We start from the raw sequence: 10,926 nt of genomic DNA on the forward strand, positions 1-10,926 counted from the left end.
TAAATAATAATATTGCACCTAAATAATTTATAACAACATGTATATTCATATCATTAAATTATGAAATCTTATTGATTGAAGAAATACCCAATAACATGATATATTATAACAAAATTTTCTCATATAGTAATTCAATTAATTAATATTAACTAATCTATTGAAGGAACAAAACAAAATTTTGAAGTCCTAAATAATAGGGCCTAAGATATCGAAGGAACAGTGGTTGTTCTTTGTGATACGAGGAAGGAACAGATGCAATATACTTACCCTCTGTAACATGTTTGGATGGCTCAGTTGCCATAGCAGAGATGAGAAGCAACGCGCAGAAGAAGCAAAAGAAGAAAAGGGATTTGGTATTCATGATTGAAACTATAGGTTTAGAAGTTGTTGTGAGATAGAAACACTGCGTTTCTGGATAGCTATATTTATAGTGATGATGGAAGAAGATAAAAGAGAGGTGAAAGTAAATGATAGCTCTTGGTTCGATAATGGTGACGTTTAGAAGACAGAGAGAAAAATGGAGTGAATGATCCTTATCACCACGGACTGAGCCACTGAAGGGTTAAACTGGGACAAGTGTGTAACAGAAGATGGCAAGTGGCAAGTGACTCAGGGAATCTGCAAACTCATTGCTTAAAATATCTAACATAATTTCTACAAAAAACATTAAACCAAAAGGGTATTCGTGCTGTATTTTCGGTTCATCAATGTCTCAAATGTTCTACGAGGAGTCGTCAACTTTATCTGAAAATTTCCATAGGTTCAAAATAAGGGCATGAAAATTTGTGATGTGGACGACACAAATCAAACACTTTATATGCAGGTAATAAATAATTTTAAATAATAAATATTAAAATTCTAGTTATATTTTAAAGATATAAATTAAAATTTTAACAAATTAACTATGTATTGAAATATAATGACAAATTAACCTTCTAACACTACTATTTTTTAATAAATGATAAGAGCAAAAATTACGGAAAGTTATTGACTAGGTTAGCTCTTACAGTGAGTTCCTTTGAGACAGAACAGAGGTTATATTTCATTGGATGTTTCCACCCTTCCAATCTTCAAAAGGTAACCCTCTATTTTTTTTTTTTTTTATTTGGACATTGCATTCTAAGCTGGAGTTTGTAATTTTTCACACACATTCATCAAATTCTAATGCTCCCTATTTTAATATTACTAATTATAATTTAAATTATACTTTATTTTCTGAATGAAGTTGATTTGGAGCTTTTAATTTATGTTATTGTTTAATGTTTTCAAATACTGAATGATGCAACTGAATATATTTCCAGTCAATTAGCTAAATGCTCATAATCCACCAAACAATTGTGCCCTAAAAGAAACAACAAAAAGCGAGGCCCAGTCTATTACTAAGCGAGGGCCAAAGCAACATGTAATTAACCTTTGAAATAAAAATAAAAAAGTGAGGGTTAAATTTCACGTTTAATATTTATTTTGAAAAAAAAAGTGAGAGTAGATCCTCACTAAACAAAATTTTTAAAACATAAAATTTCAGCAAAGTTTAACCCACGCAAATAATATGAAGAAATTTTTTTATTAGTAATCAATTTTAGTGATAAAAAAAATATTATACAATGACCAATTTAGATATCAATTTAAAAAATTAAAAATTATTAATTATTAAAATACTTATTATTATAAATAAAAAAGTATAATTGGTTACTAAATTAATCATTAATTAATTAGAGACCAATTTAGTAACTAAATCATTTTGGTAGCCAAATCTAGGTAGTTAATTTTTAGTGACCAATTTCCTTTGATAGCCAAAATCATGATAACTAATTTTAAAAACCAATTTAGTAACCAATTATAATTTTTTATTCATAATATAGTAACTATTTTAGTAACCAATAATTTTTTATTTTGTAAATTGGTATCTAAATTAGTCACTATAATGATTAACAATTTTTGGTCACTAAAATTAGTTACTAATGAAACATTTTCTTGTAATGTATTTTTTTTTTTAAAATAAAACTTTAACATGGGCTTAATCTACACAATAAATTCGTTTTTGCAAAAAATAAAAAATTTAACCGTCATTATTAATAGTAGTGTACACACAGGCGTTGTCACGCTTATGTGTAGGTATTTTTTAAATATACGTAATGATAATGTAATGTTATTAAGTTAATATATCAATAAAATTATATTTATTAAAAATAAAGTGAAATATATCTGAATAGATGAGAGAATAGTTGTTGATAAATAGAGAAAAAGAGAAGAACATAAATAAACGATTTTATAAAAAATTTGTAAAAATAATGTTCAATTTTCAAAAATTTAATAAATAATTATATTTTAAAAAGTAAAATTGATATTTTAAACCGTGCACATGAAAAAAAATCCTATTATATATATTGATATAGATTAACAAAAATTACAGGCGTTGTTCTCGCACATGTGTTATGAGACAATGCTGTCCAAATGTAACATCATTACTCAAAAACAAAACATTCAAGGTGCGTATGATCACCCAATCCAAATTAAAACGTTGCCAAGGTTTGAAGTTAGAAACCGTAATTTCTTTGACAGAATGTGGTGCTGGTGCATAATTATAAATGACTTTCAAGTGAAGGATACTTAAGAACTTGTTAGTCGTGTTAGCTTGCAGCAAGGGACTTTATTATAAAGTTTTAAACCTATATATATTTGGTTCAATTTTTAAAGGTAGGGATTTCATCAAACGTTGCTACAACTAGAAATAACATTTGACACAATCCTATCTCACCAATTTATGACATTACAAGAATGAAGAAAGATGAAACCAGAACAAGTCTCGTTCTTTTATGCATAATTCAGATAATAAACAACGGAACTATACTCATCCAAAACTATGTGTTAAGGTTGCAGGAGGTTTCAGATAATAGCGTTGATTCCTTGTAAATCAAGAGGATATATATGTAGATATATTATATTATTTATTAATAAGAAGTTAAAATATTACAAGAATAGGGGAGAATGAAACCAATTATCACATTGAAAGCTACATTATTTAAGTGCAAGTTGTGTAACTCTGGAATTTGGTTTCATATGCATTCTCCTTTATTCTGCATCTCATTATCTCTTTCAATATCCTCCTCCTCTTTCTCCGCCACCTTTTCCTCCTTTACCACATCCGCTTCCACTGCCACCACCGGCACCACCACCTCCTCCTCCATGGCTTCCACAACCTCCGCTTCCACTGCCACCACCGCCACTGCTTCCTCCCCCTTGGCTTCCACCCCCTCCCCAACCTCCACCACCTCCAATACCTCCCCAACCTCCACCACTTCCCCAGCCTCCTCCACCCCCACCACCTCCACCACCTCCACCGCCTCCCCCACCTCTACCTCCTCCACCTCCACCACCTCCCCCACCTCCCCCACCTCCTCCTCCTCTTCCACTACCACCACCTCCTCCTCCTCCGCCTCCACCACCTCTTCCTGGGCATCCACCACTACAACCACCACCTCCTCGACCACAGCCAGATCCACCACCACCGTATCTGCCACCTCCTCTTCCTCCCCTTCCTTTACAATGGTCGGTACCATAATCTAACACGAGTTTCCTACCGCTCAAAACTGCAAAATCGCCACGTTTAGGATTCATGGATCATGTTTATTTCCTCTAACTACCATGATTTGCAAATATTCCAAGTAACTAAAAGAAAATGAAAGGAAATACTCACAGAGTCCCTGCTCGTCATCGCTTCCAGTAAAGTTTTCGTCAATTCCTGAAGCTTCACCAGCAAAATAACACACGTCAATTTTACATGCATTTCATGCACCAAACAATTTCAAATAGGAATGCATTTCTAAACTTTGATTAATCTTATGGCATCACAAACAAACATCGAGTACTATATTAGCACGTCGTTTCTTTAACAAATTCAATTAATTGACGAAAAAATAAAGTGCATTATCGATAACCTAAAATAAAGCTTCGAGAGCTTCGTACCTTTTCCCTCTTCTTGAGGTGGATCATCAGCCACAACCGCAGCGATGAGAACCACTGCGTATAGAAAACACAGCAGAATAAAAGGCTTGAGATTCATTTTGTTATTAACCATAACAACACTTGAGAAGGATGAAAGCAAAGGTCAGGGAAAACCCTATATATAGTGCAAGAAAAATATAAAAAAATTCATGCGAGTTAGTGAGCAGGACCACATCAGAATAGCAACATTAATATCTTTAGCTCTTTTTCGCGAACTTTTAGGCTTTCTCTAACTCTTTCATAAAAACCTGCTATTCTAAACTGTTACATTGCGCACCACCCAGGTTCAACACCAAGTACAATGTTTCACTACATTGAAACTCAAGTTTACTTCTAACTAAGAATCAGTTTCAGTTTCGCATTCAGTGTCATCGCCATTAAGAAGAACATTTTCTCCTTGATTTGATGTTTTTTTTGACAGCTTGAATACGCGAATTCATTTAAGATAAAGATGACAACCTGGCATGTCTTCTACGTCAGCGTTTCTGACATTCTTTCAGTCAAAGAAAGGGAAAAAGATTGGAAGATGACACAGGAAAGAAGGGTAGTTTCACGTATCATAACAGGCCTTTCTTTCATAGTAATAATTTAATTTATATATTAATTTAACGATTAAATATGTCCTTTCTTTAATTTTGATGAAAAATTAAAATTAGTTTTTATTTTAATTTTGATTCAATTTAATTCCAACTTTTAAAATAATATGAGTTTAATATTTTAAAAAAATTGTTTATTTGATATTTCAAAGATAACATTTTAGTTGTTAATAAATTTAACAAAATTTAGTTAAAATATTAAACACATTTCTAGAAATAAAAATTAAATTGATCCAAAATTTTAAAAAGAGACTAATTTCAATTTCAATAAAAGTTAAATTATCAAAAATATATTTAACCTTAATCTAACGTCTTAATTTAATATAACTTTTAATAATTACGGCTGTTAAATGAGTGTATTTTCAAAAGTTGGTGAGCAAATATCCTTTTACAATTCATAATCATATTTATATTCAAAAGTATTATATAAATTAAGTTTATACTTATTTATATGTTATAATTAGTTTTATTTTTAGTTAATGTGTGATTTTTAAAATACCTCATCAATGTTGAGTTATGTATATTGAACATATAAGATTAAACATTAATAAATGATTTAGTAGAATAGTAGAATAACGAGTAACACAATAAATCCAATAAACAACCAAATTCCACTAGAATAGATTCTAACTCATAACTATGATATTATTTAAGAAGTGAACTTTATATTTAACTCAACCATACAAAATTAACTTATAGGATGATTTTTTGACTCACTTGTATACTAGAAATTAACTTTATTTCTACTCAAGATAGGATTTTCAATCGTCTCAATGTATCATCACTCTTAAATATAACTTCATAAATTATCCGGTCCTTAATTAAAATTTTTAACAAATAATATAATTTCATTATTATTTTTTTTAAATAATTATTATCTTACTAAATTACATTGAAAACAATAATTATGAATTTCTTTTTTCACTACTAAAAGTTCTCATATTACATGACATTTTTCTTGAAAATTTGTTAAAAATATTTATAAAAAATACTTTTTTTCTGCTATTTTTTATAAAAATATTAATTGACAGCTAATTCATTCGTGAATAATTATTTTTTACAAAATTATAAATTTCGTAAATATTTCTTATAAAATTTGTTGTGAAAAATGTTTTGCACAAAATATTTAAAAACAAAATTGATATGAAATATGGTTTGTTTTAATTGTAATCGTACGCAGAGTCATTTGATTTTTCATTCGGGGAGAATTCCATAGAAAAAAACTTTCACGTTGCAAAATAATGATTTCTAAAAACTTATGTTTCTTTATATTATAACTAACTAAAATATATTCGGTGGGTATCTATTTTTAATAATAAAATATTAGAAAGAGTTTGAGAAAAATGAAATTTAACATTATATAAAAACTTTATCAAATATCTCTACAACTGCCAAATATATAGTAAAGGTTGCTTGTCCATCATTCTTCCCACTAAGCAATAGATGTGATAATAATAATAATGGTTATTAAATATTAGAGTAAACAAAGGCGTGATACCGCATGTGTCTATATATTTTTTAAATATGTGTAATATTATATTAATAGATGATAATATTGTAATGTTGTTAAGTTAATATATAAACTAAAATTATATTTATTAAAAATAAAGTGAAATATATAATAACAGATGAAAGAATAAATAAAGAATAAGAGAAAAAGCAGATATAGCCGATTTTATAAGAAGCTTGTAAAGATAACAGTCAATTTTTAAAAATTTAAAAATTATTATATTTAAAAGATAAAATTGATATTTTAAAATGTGAACACAAGAAGAGAAATCTCCTTTATATTTTGTTATAGATGTTAATGAGTCCACCAAATAAAACAAAATAAGGAAAATGCTAATTAATGTTTTAAGTATAGGTCAAAGTATAATTAATGATTTTTATTTTATCAATTTTTACATTAAAAATTGAAATAATTAATTTTTAGTTAAAATAATATAAATTTATATAACATATCTTATAAAGACAAAAATGTTTTTTAAAATTTATAAACAACATTTCTAACACAAAATAAATATTTTAAAATTTCTAAGATCTCTATTAAAATGTAAGACAATATATCTTTTTAAATTTGAAGAGTCTCTCATTGTAAATTATTGTCTTTCTAGAGTTCTCTGATGAAAATATTGTACTTTCATGTAAAAAATCCTTTATAATATCTTTTGTCACTCCTTCAAGTTAATTTTTTTATGTTTAATTATATTTTAATTTTTAGAAATACTAAAATATAATTATTTATTATTTATTTATTTTTTAACTTTTTTTATGTGCATTAATTAAATTATTAATTAGAGCTATATATCATTTGGGTATTTTTTGTCATTTAAATAAAATAAAATAACTTTTATGATAAAAGATTCATTTAATATTATAATTAACTACAAATTTTTATAAGGGTTTTGCTATCTAGGACACTGGTTAAGGATAATTAAAATGGATTGAATCATATAATATTTTATGTTAATTATGATATTGAATAAAATCTGACATGATAACCATTACTGCAGTTTTATTTTATTTAAAGAACAATAATGCCCATAAGTATTACAGTTGTGTTAAATATTTTATTTAATATTCAAGAATAAAAGTTAAAAAATAATTAAATGATAAAATAATTATATTTTAATATTGCTAAGATTTGAAATATAATTAAACATAAAAAAGTTTAAATTAATAGAAAAACTAACAAAGAATAATGTTAAACATCTAAAAAGTAAAAAAAAAAACAATTAAAATATCAATTTGAGACTTCATTGAATCTCCTTCTCTAACTTCTCGATAACCTTTTGCAACATTCTTATTAGCTTAACCAAATATAAAAATCACATAAAATCTTTCAATATTTGAAATTATTAATTATAAATACATAAAGTTAATAATATAAAAAAAATCTAAACTTTCAGCAAAGATCTTAAAAATCTTAAAGTGTTTATTTTGTGTCAAAGTTACTGTTTAACAATCTCAAATGATAGTTTTGTCTATATAAATTCTAGGTTAAATCATTTAAGAAGTCCCCATTTTTGTTGCGAAATTTCAAATAGGTCCCTTCATTTCTATTTGACTCAATTGAAATTTTGGAACATTCGTTGCAATAAATTCCTTTTCGTTAGTTGTACAAGTGTTAATTATGTGTCACGTGTCAGCATGTGATTTTTTTTATATATATTTTAAAAAAATTAAATGTCACTATTGGAAGTGAAAAGTCTCAATGTAGTCCTGTATTTGTTATTTCGTCTCAATTTGGTCCTAATTTTTTTAAAACTGAATCAATTTTATCCCTATACCAAATTTATTTTTTATATAAATTTTACAATGGTATTATTATTATGATTGGTATTTTTAACAAAATTAAATTTATTTAAATGTATATTTTGTATTGAACTTTATTTAACCATTGTTTCAAATATTTATATATCAATTATAGACAAATGTTAGAATTGTTATAGCTTTTTTTTTTTAAATTTTATATTTGAATTTATAAAGCTTTTATTTTTAAAGCAACTCTAACATTTATCTATAAATTATATATATATATATATATATATATATATATATAAATATTTCAAACAAAATTTAAATAAATATGAGTGCAAAATATACATTTAAATAAACTTAATTTTGTTAAAAATATCAACTATAATAAAAATACCTTTGTAAAATTATATAAAAATTAAACTTGATATAGGAATGAAATTGATTCAGTTTTAAAAAAATTGAGACCAAATTGAGACAAAATAAAAAAATACAGGAATTACATTGAAAATTTTCACATCCAATAGTGACACGTGGCATTGCCACTGCCACGTCACATAGTCTCTGTCATGTGACACAATGTCAGATTGACACATGACATTTTTTTTATAAATTATAAAAAAAATTTAAAAAAAATCAAAAAAACCACGTGCTGATACGTGACACATAATTAACATTGTTACTGTATAACTAACGGAAAAGAACTTATTGCAACAAATTTTCCAATATAAGAACTCAATTGAGTTAACTAAAGATGGGGAGACCTACTTGAGATTTCACTACAAAAATGGAAGTCTCTGAAATGATTTAACCTAAATTTTATAATATGCATTTATATTATTTTAGTTAATGAACTTAATTATTCTTATTCTCAATGTAAAAATAATAGAATTAATGCGCATTAATTATTTTTAATTAATTTCTTAGATAATTAGCATTCTTCTTTTCATAATATTTAAAACATATTAATTATCCTTGATCATACTCTTAATTATTCTTAACTAGTATTTTTTTTATCAACGGGACCACAGTAATTTATCATGTTTAATGAAAACAGAAATATTGAAGTTCATGTAACAAGAGTATCGTTACTATTTGAGGAAAAAAATTTAAGGTGGACACCTTTTTAGGTAAGAAAATGAGATATCGACAAAATTGACAAAGTTAACAAATTTTTTATAAATAGAATTAAAGTAGATTAATTTTTTATTTTTTAATAAAAAATAAAAATAATATTTTTTTATGTTATTTAGTAATTTATAAAATTTTATAAAAAAAGAACTTTATTAATGTATAATTTTCCAGATAGATAATAAGTATCTGCTGACATGATTAGCATAATTTATGTCGCTCAAGTAATTGTAATTTATCTTATTTTTAAACATGATATTCCACACTAGATCCACCGCCACCAGATCGGCCTCCACAACTAGGCTGGTTGCAGCCACCCGATCCACTGACACCACCACTGCCAGGAGAACCACCGCTGCTGGTTCCTGATCCACCTCCGCCACCTGGCATAGCACCATGACCAGGCATGCTACCACTGCTAGTTCCACCTCCGCCACTAGACCCTCCACCACCACCACCACCCGACGTTCCCCATCCAAATCCACTATCACCAAACAACCAATTTTTATCGATACGATTACCGCCATTTTTCATTTTCTGAGCTTCACCTGCAAACACAAATCAACCATGAATAAATAATACTTTTATGCTGAAAGCTAAATGGCAATAGAAAATTTCCAATATCATAAAATATTAGGGCTTAGGCATATACATACCAAATATCTCAGGTAAATCCCTAGCTACCGCAACTAAGGGCATTGAAACAATCAAGGCCATACAAATAATTTTTCATTAAAAAGGAATGAGGAAAAGATTAAGAAAGAGATGGTGTGGAGCACTTAATTGGAGCACCTTTATACCCCTCAATCTCTGACTTGCTTAAGTTTTCATAATAAAAAAGTAATTGTACGAGCAAAGAAACTGCAGTAACAATGCTTGCTTGATGCTGATTACAGTATATTTTTACTGAAAAAACAACTTTTGACAACCCATATTTATTTTTCTTACGTCCATTTAAAAATTCCATGTAAATAAATAAAAGTATAAAATGAAAATGATTATGGAATGATAGTATAAATTTTAAAGGCTATTAACATATCATATCCCTATTTTGATCCGGTAAAGAAAGCACTCGTGTAACAATTCATCCACGTAAATAATAATATTATTAAAATTTTAAATTAAAAGTAAAATACATATAATAAAAAATACTATTATTTGAGTTTAAAGTAGGTGAGTCGATGATTCAAAATATGATGGATATTTTAAAAAAAAAAATAACTGGAGATACAACACCAATAAGATAAGAATTCAATCCAAATATAAGATATTGACCCACTACTTTTAGCGTAAAACCTTAAGGTTATAAGTTTATAGGTCTTTATCCTCATATAGTCTTCAATTTTCTCAATTTTATTCAATGCAGGACTTAAAGTTACACTTGAATTTTCAACAATCTTTCACTCAAGTGTGAGTCATTTCACATGCACTTCCCCCTCAAGCTTTTAAATTTCACAAAGTATGAGTACCCCTTATTTGTATTGTCATTCACATAATGAGACACACTTGCTTAACTCTCAAGAAAAATTTCGATATAGGAATTCATCTAAACTGATTACTAAGATGAACATTCCGCTATGATGTCAGTGTTGGATCTTTCAAAAAAAGATAACTTTATACAACACTTATAAAATATGAGGTCAACTCTCATATAAGATATTGTCATCACCTTCAACCCAAACCTGACAATAATTTATAGGTCTTTATAATTATTGTCGTTATACTATTTATAGGTGGGTAAAATCTTGAACAAATGGGTATTTGTTGTGCAATAAAATTTTTAAATGAGTTTTTATTCATTTTTATTATTTTATATTAATAAAGAGGGTTGTTAAACGTTTAATTTTGAAAAGCGGGTGTAAACGTATAACTAATCTAACTATTAATGGGCATTAGCTGTAAAATAAATAAAAAACACCAAAGTCAACTTGAAAAT

The 10,926-nt window shown here is 27.2% G+C and overlaps 2 protein-coding genes across 3 annotated transcripts; both read right to left on the bottom strand.

Annotated features, from left to right (window-relative positions):
* Positions 1 to 2,925: 2,925 nt before the first annotated feature.
* LOC114195143 (uncharacterized) lies at positions 2,926 to 4,115 on the bottom strand. Of its 2 annotated transcripts, none has more exons than XM_028085531.2 (3): positions 3,967 to 4,115; positions 3,698 to 3,748; positions 2,926 to 3,590 (listed from the first exon to the last, which is right to left on the bottom strand). In XM_028085531.2, the coding sequence occupies exons 1-3, from the start codon at positions 4,076 to 4,078 to the stop codon at positions 3,097 to 3,099; spliced, it is 657 nt and encodes a 218-aa protein (XP_027941332.1). In that variant the 5' UTR covers positions 4,079 to 4,115; the 3' UTR covers positions 2,926 to 3,096. The 2 variants fall into 2 exon arrangements, with proteins under 2 accessions (XP_027941332.1, XP_085521352.1); XM_085665226.1 differs by having other exon boundaries at positions 3,698 to 3,742; positions 3,967 to 4,107.
* A 5,070-nt stretch (positions 4,116 to 9,185) lies between these two features.
* Positions 9,186 to 9,732, bottom strand: LOC114193431 (uncharacterized). The gene is made up of 2 exons (XM_028083230.2): positions 9,647 to 9,732; positions 9,186 to 9,538 (listed from the first exon to the last, which is right to left on the bottom strand). The coding sequence occupies exons 1-2, from the start codon at positions 9,705 to 9,707 to the stop codon at positions 9,237 to 9,239; spliced, it is 363 nt and encodes a 120-aa protein (XP_027939031.1). The 5' UTR covers positions 9,708 to 9,732; the 3' UTR covers positions 9,186 to 9,236.
* Positions 9,733 to 10,926: the final 1,194 nt, after the last annotated feature.

The sequence above is a fragment of the Vigna unguiculata genome, chromosome 8, assembly GCF_037176805.1.
Source record: "Vigna unguiculata cultivar grain cowpea cultivar isolate G323 ecotype 2 chromosome 8, ASM3717680v1, whole genome shotgun sequence".
In the NCBI taxonomy this organism is placed as follows: Eukaryota; Viridiplantae; Streptophyta; class Magnoliopsida; order Fabales; family Fabaceae; genus Vigna; species Vigna unguiculata.